The sequence below is a fragment of the Sciurus carolinensis genome, chromosome 1 (assembly GCF_902686445.1).
Source record: "Sciurus carolinensis chromosome 1, mSciCar1.2, whole genome shotgun sequence".
Taxonomy (NCBI): domain Eukaryota; kingdom Metazoa; phylum Chordata; class Mammalia; order Rodentia; family Sciuridae; genus Sciurus; species Sciurus carolinensis.
Genome location: NC_062213.1, coordinates 122,593,247 through 122,612,649, shown reverse-complemented (window position 1 = coordinate 122,612,649; position 19,403 = coordinate 122,593,247). Strand labels below are relative to the sequence as shown.

The 19,403-nt window shown below is 38.9% G+C and overlaps 1 protein-coding gene across 1 annotated transcript in view; it reads left to right on the top strand.

The window, feature by feature from the left end:
• The window catches only part of LOC124994793 (uncharacterized), a 59,208-nt gene extending 42,544 nt beyond the window's left edge, over positions 1-16,664 (top strand). The window contains exons 8-9 of the mRNA XM_047567082.1: positions 1,109-1,263; positions 16,579-16,664. Of these exons, the coding sequence (XP_047423038.1) occupies positions 1,109-1,263; positions 16,579-16,664 (241 nt within the window). The remainder of the gene's footprint in view (positions 1-1,108; positions 1,264-16,578) is intronic.
• Positions 16,665-19,403: the final 2,739 nt, after the last annotated feature.

Below are 19,403 nucleotides of genomic sequence, written 5' to 3'. Positions count from 1 at the left end.
ATAAGGTTTTCTTCTTCCCGGGTTTCGGCACCAGTTATCGCGCTCCCTCTGGCCGCAGAGAGAGACACGACAAACGTCTGAAGCTTTGGAAGTTTATTATGCACAATCCCTCTCCTACACTTCTCTTACTCCCAGCTTCCGCGCACTCCCAGCTTCTCTTCTCTCAGCTTTTTCTCTCAGCTTCTTCTCTCAGCTTCTTCCATCCTCAGCTTCAGCTTCTGTCCTCAGCTTCTTCCGCCCCCAGCTTCTTCCACCCCCAGCTTCTTCTGCCCCCAGCTTCTTCCTCCGCTCCAGCTTCAGCTTCTTCTTTCCTTACTCTCCCACCCACCAGGCTTATATACACTTCAACCAATCAGGGGAGAGCACACGAGGTAAACCGCGGACAGCTGCAAGCATAGAATAGGTACACGAGGGGGGCATGCTCTAATCACATCGTTAACTAGCCAATCATTGGAATTCGCTGGTTGTTTACTGTATAGCTGGCCGCTTTTGGCTCAGCGTCAGGCGCCATCTTGACCATGCCCAAGGCTGGGGGTCCTGGAAACCCCGACACACTCCTTTCCCTTAAAGCAATCAGTTGTTTTCTCTGTAAGTTCTGGAATTGGGATTAGAGGCATACCATCTTTCTACACTCCTGTCCTGAGATCATGGACAGGTATGCCTTAGCAGGATAAGTAGAAAGACCAAGAAAAAGAGTGGGTGGAAACTGTTGTAGAAGGCACAAGTTCTCTTGCTCTGTACAATTCAGCAGGCAGTGTTCTCTGGCCAGCTCTGTGTAAGTCTCAACGTGGGTCACGCACAAGGTTGACCCACTGGTGTGATTCTTTATTTTGTGCTCCCTTGGTGACTGCTCCTGATGGGCGGAGTTGAGCTTCCTTCCCCTTCCGCTTGCTACCCGGCTGGTACATGGGCACGGGTGGTTCTCCCTTTCTCTCATGCCATGGCACCTGAACTCTGTCCATCGGATGAGAATGGTGTCCTTGATCGTTTTTGAAGGCAGGGCCCTTGTTGTGAGACTCGGCTCTTCAGCTTTGAATCAGGGCCGGGGTGAGGCCTTGGCTTCTAAACCATCTTGATTTCATCTCTTGGTTTTTCCCTGTCTCAACAGTGGACTGCAGGAGGAGAAGGAGCATGACCCCCTGCCAGATGCAAAGTATTTTCCATCCTGGGGTCATCCTGATTCATCTGACTCAACAGAACTTCTTGGAACTGCTGTTTCCCCATCAGATGAGACTAAAGTCAACTCTGCTCTGGATGGAACCAGTGAGTGCTCCTACCATATTGTACACGAATCCAACTCATCTCCCCGGGGTAGGGATTGCGTGCTGCTGACTCACAGGGCATCTGCTCTTCAAACATATCTCTCACTCTCCTGTGTTCCCAATTATTTCTAATTTCTGCTGGGCAGAATATCAGTTAAACTGTGATCCAGTCCCTCCCATAAACATACATAATTTTGTGTTCATCAGGTACCTCGTTCCTACGTGAGGCATATGTAGTAGTTGTTTAGTAGTAATGCGTCTATGTAAAGTAAAATGCCATTTAGTACAAGGGCCAACCTGCGGAATATCAGTAAAGAAGAGAGAGACAACAATCCTGTTATCAGGGGATTCACATTTAGTGACTATTGATCATAAACAAATTATTTTAAATGTTTCTAATGTGGCATGAACTAAAATATTTGCCTGTTTCTCAATTTTAGTCATGCTTGCTTTTCAATTGTCAATATATTCTCATACTGTAATATTTTAATACTAGTAACAGTATCATCTAGGCAGTATCAGGAGTCAGAAGTGGTATTCACAACCAAGGACAGAAAGGAGATTTGAAAATGAGAGGTCAGCTACATTAAAAGTTGCAGAAAATTAAGATAGAATAAGTGGATGTTTAGAACCAGCAGTTTCTGCAACAGTGCTACAGTTGAAGTGACAATGAGTTGATTTTATAGGAAAAGAAACTGATGGTAACAAGTATAGATCCCTAATTTAAGAGCTTTTAAATTAACTTATAGAAGGAGTGACTAGATAAGAGGGTCATTTTGAGAATATGATTGCTTCAGCATGCTTTTGTATTTGAAGGGAAGTTGTTAATGAAAATCTTGCAGATGAAAGTGAAGGGATATCATTTTATTTTTAAGCAGTAAAAAAAGTAAGAATATTTTCATGTTCAGGTACATATCTGTATTTAGGGGTGATTTGTAATGCCTGTAGTGGTATTCTAATGGGCATTAAATGTAAATTTTAAATTGACTATACAATAAAAAGTGCCTTGGTTGTAGGACAATAGTGTAAAGAGCGAGACCTGCCATAAATGTGATTAATTGAGGTAAAATGCCATTTAGTACAAGGGCCAACCTGCGGAATATCAGTAAAGAAGAGAGAGACAACAATCCTGTTATCAGGGGATTCACATTTAGTGACTATTGATCATAAACAAATTATTTTAAATGTTTCTAATGTGGCATGAACTAAAATATTTGCCTGTTTCTCAATTTTAGTCATGCTTGCTTTTCAATTGTCAATATATTCTCATACTGTAATATTTTAATACTAGTAACAGTATCATTTCTCTATCATGCCTATTTTCCATCCATACATAGAGGCAATCAATGTTACTAGTCTTATTTGTACTAAAAATATTCTGACAGAAGTTAATGTTTACAATCACAGGCACACATACCCACACACACACAGTACATTCACACTACACAGCTAGTATCATTATATAAATATACTTAAGTCTTACACTCTCACTAAATGTCACATTATAGAGAATATTTTATGTAAGTGTGTAAATAGTTTTCTGAACTGATTTTATTTTGTTTCTTTGAATGATTATAACAGTCATATTAAATAATATAGATCTAATTTTAGTCTATTTCCAGTCTTGAGCTAATGTGAAAGAGGCTGGAAAGAATCACATTCAATTTTTTTTGCTTGCTCCTGTCATTTTCCATATCATTCATATAAATATATATATATATATTTATTTATTTTAGCTTTATTCTATGGTTAATGTCAATTCTGATGGGTGAAGCTTGTTTCTATTTCTTCCTTATGCTTGCTAGTTCTTGCTTTTCTTCTCTTTACTGTGTCTTTAAGAGCTTTTGAATCTATGCTTTATGCTTCCACTAATAAAGGTATTTAATTTATTTAGCTTTTCTTAATTCTTTGTCACAATGGCATATCAGCTCTAAGGCAACAACTTTCTGTTCTCATTTGCCATTTGTTTTCTCTTTTTTATGAAAACTAATATTGTTGTTGGATAAGTCTAGTATTGATTGTCCAATTAATTACTAAAGATGGTGACTACAGTCATTCCCCAGGGAATCAAACTATTTTTTCAGATGACTGAGAGTTGGGTAGGTGAGGTGCTTTCTGATTTTACTTCTCCTAGTTCTTCTATTTGCCTAATGGCACTAAATGTCTCTCTGTGTCTCTTCCTTTTCTTTCAGTGTAGACTGGTTCCATGTATGACACATGACACATACACACACACAGTGCACTATTTCTTTTAAATCTCTAAGCAAGTGTGTCTCCTGCTTTCAGCTTTTATGCCCCATTTGTTCATTGCATAACATTAAGATTGTGCACAGTAACTCTAAGGTTTGCTTCTCAAGTTGGAATAATTATTCTCCAGGCTCCTGTGATATCTCTCAAGTGTTGATCATTTGGATTTCTGGAGGTAACATTTCAAGATAGTTCTCTTTCTCCCTTAATCATTGACCGTCATCTTACTTGCAACCCCAATCTCAGATCTGATGTCAAATTCATTACACACAGTATTTGATTATTCCATACAACTATTTTTTTATGTTTATAGATTAAGAATGTAAGTCTCAAAAAACAAAATTACTACATGTTCAAGGTCAATTCATACATAGCTTAGTCAGATATTCATGCTAAATATGTCTGGCACCAAACATTTTTTTAACAAAAAATAACAAATATTTCATAGAAATAATTATCTTTGGATGTTGAGAGTTTAATCCATTCTGATAGTATTTATCAAACCTGGAAACAAAAATAGTAAAAATAAATAAGTATAATATTGCTATATTATGTAGAGGCATCTGTAATTTTCTAAATCATTATAAACGGAGGCATATTTTATATAAACTATTTACTTTGCAACTTAAAAACTTTACAATCCATGGATTGATTTTGCCCCGTATGTCCATAATAGCAGATAAGATTGCCAAAGTACCCTTTTTTTTTTTTTATGTTTACATAGGGTAATGATGTTTATTTTTTTTCCCTTCCCCCCACCCCTCGACCCTTTTCCCTTTATACAGTCCTTCTTTCCTTCATTCTTACCGCTCTCCTTAGCCTAACTCTAAACCTAACCCTAAACCTAATGCTAACCCCTCCCACCCCCATTATATGTCCTCATCCGCTTATCAGCGAGATCATTCGTCCTTTAGTTTTTTGAGATTGGCTTATCTCACTTAGCATGATATTCTCCAATTTCGTCCATTTGCCTACAAATGCCATAATTTTATCATTCTTCATTGCGGAGTAATAGTCCATTGTATAAATATGCCACAGTTTCTTTATCCATTCATCAACTGAAGGGCATCTAGGTTGGTTCCACAATCTGGCTATGGTGAATTGAGCAGCAATGAACATTGATGTGGCTGTATCTCTGTAGTATGCTGATTTTAAGTCCTTTGGGTATAGGCCAAGGAGTGGGATAGCTGGGTCAAATGGTGTTTCCATTCCAAGATTTCTGAGGAATCTCCACACTGCTTTCCAGAGTGGCTGCACTAATTTGCAACCCCACCAGCAATGTATGAGTGTTCCTTTTTCACCACATCCTCGCCAACACCTATTGTTGCTTGTATTCTTGATAATCGCCATTCTAATTGGGGTGAGATGAAATCTTAGGGTAGTTTTGATTTGCATTTCCCTTATTACTAGGGATGTTGAACATTTCTTCATATATCTGTTGATTACTTGTACATCTTCTTCTGTGAAATGTCTGTTCATTTCCTTAGACCATTTGTTGATTGGATTATTTGTATTCTTGGTGTAGAGTTTTTTGAGTTCTTTATAGATTCTGGAAATTAGCGCTCTATCTGAGGTATGGTTGGCAAAAATATTCTCCCACTCTGTAGGCTCTCTCTTCACATTTCTGATAGTTTCCTTTGCTGAGAGAAAGCTTTTTAGTTTGAATCTATCCCAGTTGTTGATTCTTGCTTTTATTTCTTGTGCTATGGGAGTCCTGTTAAGGAAGTCTGATCGTAAGCCAACAAGTTGAAGATTTGGACCTACTTTTTCTTCTATAAGATGCAGGGTCTCTGGTCTGATTCCGAGGTCCTTGATCCATTTTGAGTTGAGTTTTGTGTAGGGTGAGAGATAGGGGTTTAATTTCATTCTATTGCATATGGTTTTCCAGTTTTCCCAGCACCATTTGTTGAAGAGGCTATCTTTTCTCCATTGCATATTTTTGGAACCTTTGTCTAGTATGAGAAAATTGTATTTATTTGGGTTTGTGTCCATGTCCTCTATTCTGTACCATTGATCTACCTGTCTATTTTGGTACCAATACCATGCCATTTTTGTTACTATTGCTTTGTAGTAGAGTTGAAGATCTGGTATTGCAATACCCCCTGCTTCGCTCTTGCTACTGAGGATTGCTTTAGCTATTCTAGGTTTTTTATTCTTCCAGATGAATTTCATAATTGCTTGCTCTATTTCTGTAAGGTACATCATTGGGATTTTAATTGGAATTGCATTGAATCTGTATAGCACTTTAGGTAGTATAGCCATTTTGACAATATTAATTCTGCCTATCCAGGAACATGGGAGATCTTTCCATCTTCTAAGGTTTTCTTGAATTTCTTTCTTTAGTGTTCTGTAGTTCTCATTGTAGAGGTCTTTCACCTCTTTTGTGAGATTGATTCCCAAGTATTTTATTTTTTTCGATGCTATTGTGAATGGGGTAGTTTTCCTAATTTCTCTTTCTGAAGATTCATCACTTATGTATAAAAATGCATTGGATTTATGAGCATTGATCTTGTAACCTGCTACTTTACTGAATTCACTTATGAGTTCTAAAAGTTTTCTGGTGGAATTTCCAGGTTCCTCTAAATATATAATCATGTCGTCAGCGAACAGGGATAGTTTGAGTTCTTCTTTTCCTATTCGTATCCCTTTAATTTCTTTGGTTTGTCTGATTGCTCTGGCTAGAGTCTCAAGGACGATGTTGAATAGAAGCGGTGAAAGAGGGCATCCCTGCCTTGTTCCAGTTTTTAGGGGGAACGCTTTCAGTTTTTCACCATTTAGAATGATATTAGCCATGGGCTTAGCGTAGATTGCCTTTATAATGTTAAGGAATGTTCCCACTACCCCAATTTTTTCTAGTGTTTTGAGCATGAAGGGATGCTGTATTTTATCGAATGCTTTTTCTGCATCTATTGAAATAATCATGTGATTCTTAACTTTAAGTCTGTTGATATGGTGAATGACATTTATTGATTTCCGAATGTTGAACCAACCTTGCATCCCTGGGATAAAACCCACTTGATCGTGGTGCACTATCTTTTTAATATATATTTGTATGCGATTTGCTAAAATTGTGTTGAGAATTTTTGCGTCGATGTTCACTAAGGGTATTGGTCTGAAATTTTCTTTCCTCGATGTGTCTCTGTCTGGTTTAGGTATCAGGGTGATATTGGCTTCATAGAACGAGTTTGGGAGGGTTCCCTCCTCTTCTATTTCATGGAATAGTTTGAGGAGTATTGGAATGAGCTCTTCTTTAAAGGTTTTGTAGAACTCAGCTGAGAACCCATCTGGTCCTGGACTTTTCTTTGTTGGTAGGCTTTTGATGACCTCTTCTATTTCATTGCTTGAAATTGGTTTATTTAGGTTGTGTATGTCCTCGTTCAGTTTAGGTAATTCATATGTCTCTAGAAATTTGTTGATGTCTTCGAGGTTTTCTGTTTTGTTGGAGTATAGATTTTTGAAATAGCTTCTAATTATGTTTTGTATTTCACTCGTGTCTGTTGTGATATTTTCTTGTTCTTTCCGAATTTTAGTAATTTGAGTTTTCTCCCTCTTTCTCTTTGTTAGTGTGGCTAAGGGTTTATCAATTTTATTTATTTTTTCAAAGAACCAACTATTTATTTTGTTAATTTTTCCAATTGTTTCTTTTGTTGCGATTTCATTGATTTCGGCTCTGATTTTAACTATTTCCTGTCTTCTACTACTTTTGGTATTGGTCTGCTCTTCTTTTTCTAGTGCTTTGAGCTGTAGTGTTAAGTCGTTTATTTGTTGATTTCTACTTCTTTTTTTGAATGCACCCCATGAAATAAATCTTCCTCTAAGTACTGCTTTCATAGTGTCCCAGAGATTTTGATATGATGTGTCTTTGTTCTCGTTTACTTCTAAGAATTTTTTTATTTCCCTCCTGATGTCTTCTGTTATCCATTCATCATATAGTAGTGTATTATTTAGTCTCCAAGTATTGGAGAAGTTTCTGTTTTTTATTCTGTCATTTATTTCTAATTTCAATCCATTATGATCTGATAGAGTACAAGGTAGTATCTCTATCTTCTTGTATTTGCTAACAGTAGCTTTGTGGCATAAAATATGGTCTATTTTAGAGAAGGATCCATGTGCTGCTGAGAAGAAAGTGTATTCGTTCTTTGTTGGATGGTATATTCTATATATGTCTGTTAAGTCTAAATTGCTGATTGTGTTATTGAGATCTATAGTTTCTTTATTCAATTTTTGTTTGGACGATCTATCCAGTGGTGAGAGAGGTGTGTTAAAATCGCCTAGTATGATTGTGTTGTGGTCTATTTGATTTCTGGAATTGAGAAGGATTTGTTTGACGTACGTGGATGAGCCAATGTTCGGGGCATAGATATTTATGATTGTTATGTCTTGCTGATTTATGCTTCCCTTAAGCAGCATGTAATGTCCTTCTTTATCCCTTCTGACTAGTTTTGGTTTGAAGTCCACATTATCTGAGATTAGGATGGATACTCCAGCTTTTTTTGCTGTGTCCGTGTGCATGGTATGTTTTTCCCCATCCTTTCACCTTTAGTCTATGGGTGTCTCTTTCTATGAGATGAGTCTCTTGCAGGCAGCATATTGTTGGATTTTTCTTTTTAATCCAATCTGCCAGTCTGTGTCTTTTGATTGATGAATTCAGGCCATTAACATTCAGGGTTATTATTGTGATATGATTTGTATTCCCAGTCAATTGACTCATATTTGTTTTTGACATGATTTGGTTTCTCCTTTATTTGGCTATTCCTTTAGGCTAGCGCCTCCTGTTGCTGATTTGCATCGTTGTTTTTCATCTCTTCCTCATGGAATATTTTGCTGAGAATGTTCTGTAATGCTGGCTTTCTTTTTGTAAATTCCTTTAGCTTTTGTTTATCATGGAAGGATCTTATTTCATCGTCAAATTTGAAGGTAAGTTTTGCTGGGTATAAGATTCTTGGTTGGCATCCGTTTTCTTTCAGGGCTTGTTAAATGTTGTTCCAGGCCTTTCTGGCTTTTAGGGTCTGGATTGAAAAATCTGCTGATATTCTTATTGGTTTCCCTCTGAATGTAATTTGATTCTTTTCTCTCGTGGCCTTTAAAATTCTGTCTTTATTTTGTGTGTTAGGTATTTTCATAATAATGTGCCTTGGTGTGGGTCTGTTGTAATTTTGTATGTTTGGAGTTCTATAAGCCTCTTGTACTTGGTTTTCCATTTCATTCTTCAGATTTGGGAAATTTTCTGATATTATTTCATTGAATAGATTGTTCATTCCTTTGGTTTGTTTCTCTAAGCCTTCCTCAATCCCAATAATTCTTAAATTTGGCCTTTTCATGATATCCCATAATTCTTGTAGATTCTGTTCATGATTTCTTACCATCTTTTCTGTTTGGCCAACTTTGCTTTCAAGATTAAATAATTTGTCTTCAATGTCTGAGGTTCTGTCTTCCAGGTGTTCTATCCTATTGGTTATGCTTTCTATGGAGTTTTTAACTTGGTTTATTGTTTCCTTCATTTCAAGTATTTCAGTTTGTTTTTTTTTTTCAGTATCTCTAACTCTTTATTGAAATGATCTCTTGCGTCCCGTATTTGGTCTCTTAACTGTTGATTGGTGCGATCATGTAATGCCTGCATTTGCTCTTTCATCTCCTCATTAGCTTCCCTGATCGTTTTAATTACATACATTCTGAACTCCCTTTCTGACATTTCTTCTGCTGTGCTGTCATTGGGTTTTATTGATGTAGTATCTAGGTTTGTTTGGGACATTTTCTTCCCTTGTTTTCTCATAGTGGTCAGTTGTCAGTGGGACCCTGAGATATTGCAGTTTTCCGCTATTGGCTTATAGTGTCCTGGTAGATTTCCAGTGTATCACCTCCCAGCCTTCAGTAGCCTGATGTCTTGGAGGAATCTGATAAAGCAGCGCATCTGAAGAAAACTGCCCCTAGCCCCCTACTGGTTCCACGATTTGGAACTGGCTCTGTGCTGAAATGCTCTCACTGTGGGCCTGCACCATGCAGCTGACCGTGTGGGAGGAGCCCACTGCCGGAGTGTGGAAGGCTACCTTGGGAAGACTCTAGCTGCCCTGCCCAGCTCCAATAAGCCACCTCTATCTGGGCCTGCCACCCGGGCCGAGCTTTACCCAGTGGGCAGACTCACCCATGGCTCTATTTCAGTCCGAGTCTCTCAATGCCTCCCCTTCTTAACTCCTGGGTTCTGGAGCGACTGGGGGTGCAGTCTCCCTCTAGGTAGCCATCTTGGATCGCCCCGTGAAGAGAGCCTGCAGCCGGAGTGGGCAGAGCCGCCTGAAGAGGTCTCTGGCTGCCCTACCCTGATCCCAGAGGCTGCTTGCGGATCGAGGCTCTCCGTTGGTTCGGGGGCTTGTGGCTGGTTCTATGTAGAAAGTCTCTCACTGGGCGGTCAGCTCCGAGAAACTAGCCTTGAACGGCACCTCCCACCGCAGAGGTCCAGACTACTTGGGGAAGTCTCTGGCTGCCCTATCTGGTCCCTGAATCTCCTTGCGTGCCGGAGTACGCTGCGATGCGCTGGTTCCGGGTCTCGGAGCTTGTTCTGGTCAGAAAGGCTCTCACTAGCGGGCCAGTTCCGTTCCGAGAACCTGGAGAAGCTGGCTGTGTGGGCGGGGCCCACCGCCGGAGTGCGCAGGGCTGCCTGTGGATGACTCTAGCTGCCCTGCCCGGCTCCGATAAGCCACCTCTATCTGGGCCTGCCCCCCGGGCCGAGCTTTACCCAGTGGGCAGACTCACCCGTGGCTCTATTTCAGTCCGAGTCTCTCAATGCCTCCCCTTCTTAACTCCTGGGTTCTGGAGCGACAGGGGGTGCAGTCTCCCTCTAGGCCGCCATCTTGGATCGCCCCGTCGATGTCATATTATTGTTAGCTTAAACTGTCTAGCACTTATTAACCACAGCAATAGCCACACAACTGACATTACTCAACCCTGCTGAACTTGCTTCAACCTTTATGATTAGTTAAGCAATATTAATATGTCTTATTGTTTACTTATAGGTTATCATGAGTAAGCAATTACTAAAAATAATTAGAATACTTCATTGCCTGATCTAGTAATGATTATACAAGATATTTTTGTTATTTTTCCTTGTGATCTTTTTCTGTTCTGGATAAACATGTATAACTGTCAACCGTTTAATGTATAAAAAGCTGGCTGGGAAAAATAAAATTTAGAACTTCGCATCCATTCCTTGAGTTTGTGTTGCTTTGTTCTCCACCTTGCCCACACCTACTCCATCACCTGTGACCACTATGACCCCTGCTGGAGCTGGACCCTGGCCGTTTGGCACCCAACGTGGGGCAGGTAAGAAATTAAAAGAGATTTTTGGGAGTTAGGCTAGGATCCTGTCTAGGGTGCTGCAGACCCCTCAGTAGAGAAAAGGCTGAGTGAGGAATGACAGGTAATCACAGAACTTTGAAAAGTTACTAAGACCCTCGGTAGAGAAAAGGCCAAGTGAAAAAGGACAAGTAATCACAGAACATTAAATAGTACAAAAAAATAGTTCACTCAGAATCTAAGAAAAAAAGCTTATTCATAGACATTGCTAAAAGTATGCTTATTAAAAGAGGAATTTCTGTCTCATCTCAGTTGAGACTTTTTTTTCATTTTGTTCAAGAATGTTCTCCATGGTTTCCTGAGGAAAGTACTTTAAATTTGACTTTATGGAAAAAATTAGGGGATGAAATGAGATTATATTATCAACATCATGGAGCTGGAAGTGTCCCTGCTGATGCTTTTGCCCTTTGGAATCTCCTTAGACATTTCCCAGATCCAGAACATGAAGTTATGTATCTTGGTAAGCGTGCCTCCTCTCCAGAAGAGGCTTCTCTGGAGAAAACACCTTTGTTAAAGTCGTCTTCTAAGATTCAAAATTACCAGGCCACCTCCTCCTCTGAGAGTTCATCTGACTCGGAGAAGGAAGATAGGGAGTCACTTTCTCCACAAGATAAACTAGATTTAGAGGAGATGACTACTAAATATCATCATGAGGATTGGTCACCTACTGTTAGAATAGCAGCCTCTACAGCACCTCTACCAAAGCCCAGAAAAAGGCACCGAACTCCAACTACATAGAATTTTAGGGGAGCTATTACTGAGGCTCATGCCCAAGGTGATACATCTTTTTCTTTTCCTGTATTACCCTTTGAAGAACAAGATACTGCTCCTGTATGGGAACTTCTCCCTTTTAAAATAGTAAAAGAGTTAAAAATAACAGTTAAAGACTTTGGCCCCACATCTCCATACACTTCACAATTCGTAGATACTGTTGCAAGTGAATGGATGACTCCTTTTGATTGGCAACAGACTGCTCGCTCTCGCTTATCACCTGGCCAATTTTTATTGTGGAACACTGAGTATGAGGAATTAGCTAAACCCATGATTCAAAACAAATTATAAAAAGGACAAGAGATCAAATAACTGTGTCTATGTTGTTAAAAACTAACAATTATTTTGCTCCTCAAGCACAACTTTCCTTGTCTAAAACAGTGTTAGAGGAAATGTCAAAAATTGCAGTCACAGCTTGGAAGTGATTACCATCTTCTGAGACTAAAACTCCTTTTTTTCAGTAATGTTAAACAGGCAGCCATGGAACCATATGAAGAATTTGTGACAAAATTACAAGAAAATATTTCAAAAATGATAACTAATCCTGAGGCAGCTAAAATTATACTAAAGCAATTGGCTTTTGAAAATGCAAATCCATCCTGTCAAACTTTGCTTAGACCTATAAGACAAACAGAAACTTTAAATGATTTTATTAAGGCCTACATGGATTGTAGTCCTGTCCATATTCAAGGAATGGCCATGGCTACAACTTTACAAGAAAAGACTTATTCTCAGTTCATTAAAAAACATGGGTCAAAATGCTGATCCTTCCAATAAGGTCAAACCATTTACAACTGTTGGAGGGAATTGTTTCTCTTGTGACAAAACGGCCACTTTAGTAGGAGCTGTGGCTATTCCAAAAAATAGTCATATTATTGTTATTGATTTATAAGATTTTTTTTTACTATAGCTCTGGCTACTCAAGACTGTAAAAGATTTAGTTTACAGTCTTTAAATTTACAGAGGCCTTATCAAAGATATCAGTGAAAAGTTTTACCTCAGGATATAAAAAATTCTCCCACATTTGTCAAAAGTTTGTTGATCAAGTTCTTAAACCTATTATGCAATATTTTCCAGATTTAAATATGATTCATTACAGGGATGATTTTAACTTACTCATTACTCAAGTGCTATGTTACAAATTATACTAAAATTCCAGAGGTGGGGACTCATTGTGAAAAAAAAAAATTCAAACTAACCCACCCTATAATATTCTACAAAAAAATAATACTTATAATATAAAGCTATCAAGGTAATTGTAGAATGGTTATTCTTTGTTTATTAAATGTGTTAATCTTTTCCAGGTATACAAGCCTTTAAAACAAAAATTTATCGGGCTACTGTTCTCCAAACTATACTTGTCTGTAATGATAATATTAAACTTATAAAAATAACAAATTTTAGGACTTGTATGTATCATTTAATGTTATCTTATAGGCCCTGTTCGTGTCAGGTGTTCTTCTAGGCTCTTGGGAAATATCCATCAACAATACAGGTAATATTCTTCCTTGTGGGATGGCAAAATTAGATTGAAAAATATAAGTAAGTGAATATTATGTTTGTTGTTATCCATTATTATGGAAAAAGAAAAAGAGTAGAATAGGTAAAAAACACGTGGATTTGGTAAATGCCAAGTAGAAAGTGTAGCTCTTTTTGAGAAACTGCAATTTGAATAAAGATTTCTAGAGCTGCTGGAGTTTGTCCCAGAATATCTGGAGGGGGGGGGAGACAGGCAGAAATACCAGCTCCAAAGAGGTCTTAAGGTGAGACAAATAAGAGGGGAATGGGGCTAGTGAAGAGGAAGGGAGAAGGTAAAATAAGAAGGAGGTGAGGTCAGACAGACAAGAGGTTGCATTTTATGGAGCATTATCTTTTGTATTTTTAAATCACTAAATACTGTAATCATACTCTGTGGCTAAAAAAAATTTTCTTTCCAGTTATGCCATCGACTCTTTGGAGCAATCACTATTTCTTGTAATTCCCAGCTACATCTGCCTTAGAGAACATGATTGGTAAAACTTTGTTGAAGAAATCATTTGGAATTGATTATGTGATTTTTTTACCAAAATGAAAAAATAAGATTTCAAAAACTGATAAGCTAAAATATCTAATATTTTGTCCACCTGATAAGCTCTTTTTTATGCCATATTTTATAGAAAATATCTCAAAGATAGTTTGGATAGAGCAATAATGAAAATATTTCCATGCAAGGGAGTGTGTGAGAGAAAGATTGAGAGAGATTTTGACAGTTGGGTAACATTACATATTTGATATTTCTTTGTCTGATTTAAAAATTCCTGAAATTTAGAAATTCCTTAACTAAAATCTGTTTCCTCCTCAACTGTATTTATGAAAATGATATAATCATAAACCTATCTTATCCAATTTGGATGGTCCAGTTATCACCCACCATTTTATTTATCCCAAGAAGAGATTAAAGACCTTTTTTCCATAACTAGAAATATATCTAATGCTTATCATGACTAGGAAAAAAGAAATTGAATATACATTAAATATATTTTTACAAAATACTCCAGATTCAAATGTCAGCATTGATGAGTTCTCCAAATATTATGAAAGAAATAATACCAATCATATACAAAATCCTCCTCAGAATAGGAAAAATAAAAAGGAATATTTTACAGTTTGTTTTATCAGGTTAGCATTTTCTCAGTTCTGAGTTCAGCAATGAATGGCATAATAAGAAAAAAAAATTATAGGATAAAGTCTTATCAAGAACACAGAGATTTTCGTTAAAGAAACTATTTTGTCAGTCTGTTTCCAGGCAAGTAAAACTTAACATTCAAAAATCAATCATTGTAGGCCATCACCTTCATAGAAATAAGAGAAAAATAAAGATTCTTTCAAAATATATGGGGAAAGTATTTAATAAAATTCAGTGTACCTTCAGGATAAAATGGTTTAGCTAACTAGAATAAAATAAAACTTACTTAACTAGAGATAGTTTCCAAAAACAAAAAAGTCCTATGGACAGCTGTTTTAGAAAAATATAGGCAGTTTTCTCATGTGATGAAAAAAAGATACCCACTGCCACTGCAGCTCTCTGATATTCAGCCAGAGTTTCTCGGCAAATGAAACAGGGCAAGAAAGAATGTATATCGAGAAACACAAGAAATAAATATTTGCATGAGACCCTGTTGTGCACATAGAATATTCAAAATATCTCAAATAAATTGTTGAAATTAATACATGAATTTAGAAGATCAGAAAGTACATCAGTAATACCAGTAATGACCATTTAGGGAATGATATCTCCAAAATGGCACCATTTATAGTACATTCAGTACTTTTTAACAACATATTTCTGGCATATATGTACTTATTTGTGAATTGAGATATATGCACATATATTTTGTATGTATGTCCTATCTTGCTGGATCATGACCAAACAGACATTTCTGGAAAGTGGAAAACAAAAAGAAAGTTTCTTCACAAAAGAGTGTGGAATTAATTGATATTCATGCAGAGATGAAGGCATGTTGTTCACTACCATGTACCACACAAAACTCAATTCAAAGGGTACTGAAAACTAAATGTAAGGGGTAAAACAAAGCAAAGCAAAACAAGACAGAAAATTCGTGAGGAGACAGAGGTTTTCTTCAATGGCCACAGAGCAGGTGAAGGAAAAAAAAAAAAAGGCACAAACCATAATAGCTGCAAGGTGTCTGGGAACTCAGAGATCACCTAGCCCCATTCCCTCCTCACAGATGAGATCAGACTACAAGGAATACAATTCTTATACAGAACGGACACTTCAAGAGGCTAAACATCTATTGCATTACCTCCACTTTACACTGAGACCTTTAGTAAGTCGCCCAGAGTGACAGGGCTGGCACATGGAGAACTGGGACTCTAACAGAAGCCTGAGTCCAGAGCCTGCACTCTAAACCTCCATCATTCAAAAAACACTGGAAGCTAAAATTTCAACATCTGTGTTTTAACTTCAAATAACTGAAGAGTTACAGCATCTAAGGATTTTTCTCCAACATTCAAAATTTTGATCCTTACTATGAAGGAATGAACACGTAAGTTCAAATCTACATTTTCTGAATGAACTTCTTCAAACAACTTTATAATAAGGTCTCCCTTTTTGAAATCGGTAGCACTTGATGTTGTGTATTACGTATACTTTATTTTACAATTCCTATTATATGTTGTTTCACAGGTACACATTTTATTCCAAATGAATTGCCCTGACAAGTCGTCTTTAAGTGCACGTTAACCCTTTGTCCTTTTAGGGTACTTGATCTGCATTACACATTTATTAAACAAATCTTATTCATCTTTTGTGACCTTATTCTGCATGTTATTTTCAGGATTTTACTCCAGAATTAGAACATTCCTCATCATTTTGCTTTATATTTTGTATTGGTGGGGGCACTGCGTTTCCGAGTCCCTTGTGGAGCTTCATGTGTGTTGGTGAGCAGCGAACACGACTCTACACGTGGTGTTTAAAGAACCAACGTTTGTAGTAGGACAGCGTTGTGATGAAATCAGTTCACAAGGGATTTTCAGACATTTTATCCCAGAATTAAAGGACAGCTTTGGGTTTTGCATTTTACTTCTTATTTTGCTCAGCTGTTAACAGAGATTAAATAACAAGTAATCAGAGCTACGTAAAAAGACCCTTCCAAATGAGGTTCAGGCGCTTCCAGTGATGCTGAAGAGATCCGTCTCTGTCCACTGTTTTCACTAAATTACGTTACTGAGTGAAAAAACAAAAAAACCTCCCAGGCCTCCTATCCTACGTGGGGCCACGCATTTCCCTAACTGACAGAGGGTCGGTTCCACAATCCAGTCCACCCTACGAGTTTGCTACTTAGCACTTGTTTGCGGCACTTTAAGCGGCACTGTCTGATCCCTGAAAACTTGAAATGTGCGCTTTACAGCCCTCGGGGTAGTGTTTTTAATGCGCATTAACTGGCGACAGTGGAGGACGAGGATAAAGACGCCTTAATTAATTGCCACATATTACAGGTGCACTCGGGAGAGTGCGACCAAGGGGAACGATTCTGAAACGAGGAGCGGGAATTCCTCAGGCTTGTCCTCATGGAAACACGCTCTTTAACACAGTATTTTAGATTTGCTCATTTGTAAAATGAGATTAATTAAATCGACCACCTGGCTTCCATGGAGACCGCCGGGAGGACCGTTTATAAAAACGCAGTGAGACCTACCTTAACCTGGGTGGTGCGCCATTCTGGGCGAAGCAAGGTGGGCGCCAGGACCCGAGCGTCTTCCTCGCTCCGGCCTCGACCGCCCCTGGACACGGACGCGGCTGGGGGTCGGTTCCTGAGCCGTGGGGTTGCGGTTTCCACCCGCGCGGAGGGGGCGGTGGCCGGGGCGGCCTCCACGCTCTCTGCTCTCCGCTGCCAGGCGTGGAACCCACGCCAGGCGACCCTAAGCCGCCGATCCCGCCGCCGCCGCAGCAGCAGGAACAGCAGCAGCAGGAACAGCAGCAGCAGGAACAGCAGCAGCAGCGGCAATGGCCAAGGCGCCAGCGGAAACTCGTCCAAGCTGGAGATTCCTCAGGAAGCCTGGCCTCCCGTGGGGAGCGGGCAGCGCGCCTCTGGCGACCGGCTCGGCCAGCCCACCACGCTGCAGCCAAGAGGTCCCCTGGGCTTGAGGATGCCTCCGCTTGAGCCGCGGAGCAGTGGAGGCCAGACCACACTCCCCGGGGCGGGCAGCCCCAAAGGCGGCCAGCTGCTTGGGACACCATTGCAAGCAGCCTCATGGATTTTAAATGTGCTATCTAGGCTTTCATTCCAGTTTGGATTTGTCTTTTACCATGTGCCTTCTCTTAGCAAAAAACCCAAAATATAGCCTTTCAGGGAGCTTGCAAGGGCTCCTTCTCCTCCTCATCCTTCCTCCTCTTCCTTCTCTTCTTGCTCCTCTTCATGTGTTGTGCTTTTCAAAGAGGGGCAAAACCATTTTATCCTAGTCCATTCATCACAACAACCACCGACCCAAGCATTCACCTAGCATTCGCTTTTTGAACGTGTACCATGGAAGTGTCTGATACTTTGAAGGTGAGTTTAGATAGATGCGCACACACACGTGTATATATATGTGTGTGTATCTAGATAGTGATGCTCTCAAAGCATTTACAGCTTAGAAGGAAAGGGATAACAATGTCAATCACAAGTGACAACTATAAAAACACAACTGAAAAGATACCTGCTAGAAAAGGAGGGAAAACATTTCAACAAGACTTGCGCAAGTACAGTACATTTCCCCAAAGTGATGGTTAATTTGAGATCTGAAGAATGAAGAGTCAGGTAAAGGGAATGAAGAGGTGGGGAAGAGAAGTGAGATGGTCTGAGGCTTGGTGGGGGAAGGACATTCCAGGCAGTCAAAACAGTGTGCAAAGACCCTGTTGAGGGTAACAACTTGTATTCTTCAAAGAACAGAAAGACATCAATTTAGATGTGACACTGAGCAAGGCTGTGAGATCTGCGATATGAGTCTACAGGCAACCAAGAGACAGATGCTGTGGAAACTTGTAGGCCACTGCAAAGGTCTCTTGTTTTCTGAGGACAATGCGAAGTCCCTGAAAGTTTTAATCATGGGGTGACATGATAGGATGTATATTTTGATAAGCTCACTGGATGCAAATGGTAGTTTGTGGTAAAGATACATGTCACATTCCTTACTCTGAGGACACACCTGACAGATTTTTACAAGTGTTTGTTACAAGAGATGCTCAGTATCTCTCCTCACCGTTTTCCTCTACTAAATCATTTCTCTTACTTCCTTCAGCATCAGGGTTAAGTAAGGTATTTACCACATTTACTTAAAAACTAACAATCCCTATTAATTTTGCTCCTACTTGGAATTCCATCCACATTTGCAAGACTTTTAAAATGTGAATGAAATCAGCCTCATTCGCTATTTTCTTTTTCTTAACCAGACTGCTAAGTGAAGACAGGGCCCTGTTTACCAGAAAAAGAATGATTTCTTCAGATAAAATTTTTTGAGTGTTTTGTTCCTTCCACTATAAATAGATAACTTCTGAAGTTTATAAATTCTGTCTTTTTCAAACTTAAAATTGCAGCAGTGAAATAATCTGAAAATAAAAGACATTATGAATGGTTATTTCTAAAACAAGTGCAATCAAGCTCTTGTTGGCATGGATCTAAACTGAGTCTCTAACCTCTACATGAAGTCTTCCTTTAAAAGGATATTTTGTGTGACCTCTCCTACAAAAGGTAGTCAGGAAAAATCATTTTAAACTTTCATTTCACCGTTAGCAAGCTGGAAGCAGCAGCAGCAGGAAGACAAGGAGGACAAAGGCAGGGACTGACCTTGGGAGGAGTCCCTGCAAACAGGCACATACAAACTAAAAAGATCCGACTGAGATCTTTGCAGAGGGTTTATCAGAAAGCTGCTGCTTCTTTTGTTTTTATTTGTTATTTTTAGATACACGTGATAGTAGAGTGTAGTTTGACATATTATCCATACATGAAGTATAACTTATTCTAATTAGGCTCACATTCTTTTTTTTAATTAGTTATTTTTACAGACTGCATTTTGATTCATTGTACCCAAATGGGTTAGGCTCACATTCTTGTTGTTGCACACAATGTGGAGTTTCACTAGCGGTGTATTCACATATCAACACAGGAAATTTATATCAGATTCATTCTTTTTGGGGACCCAAAGGTTTCTCCACAGAGTCATAAGTTTATCATCTCCAGAGCCTTAACACTACTGTGTTGACTCATATAAACTATACCCCTTATTTCAAATCTGTCC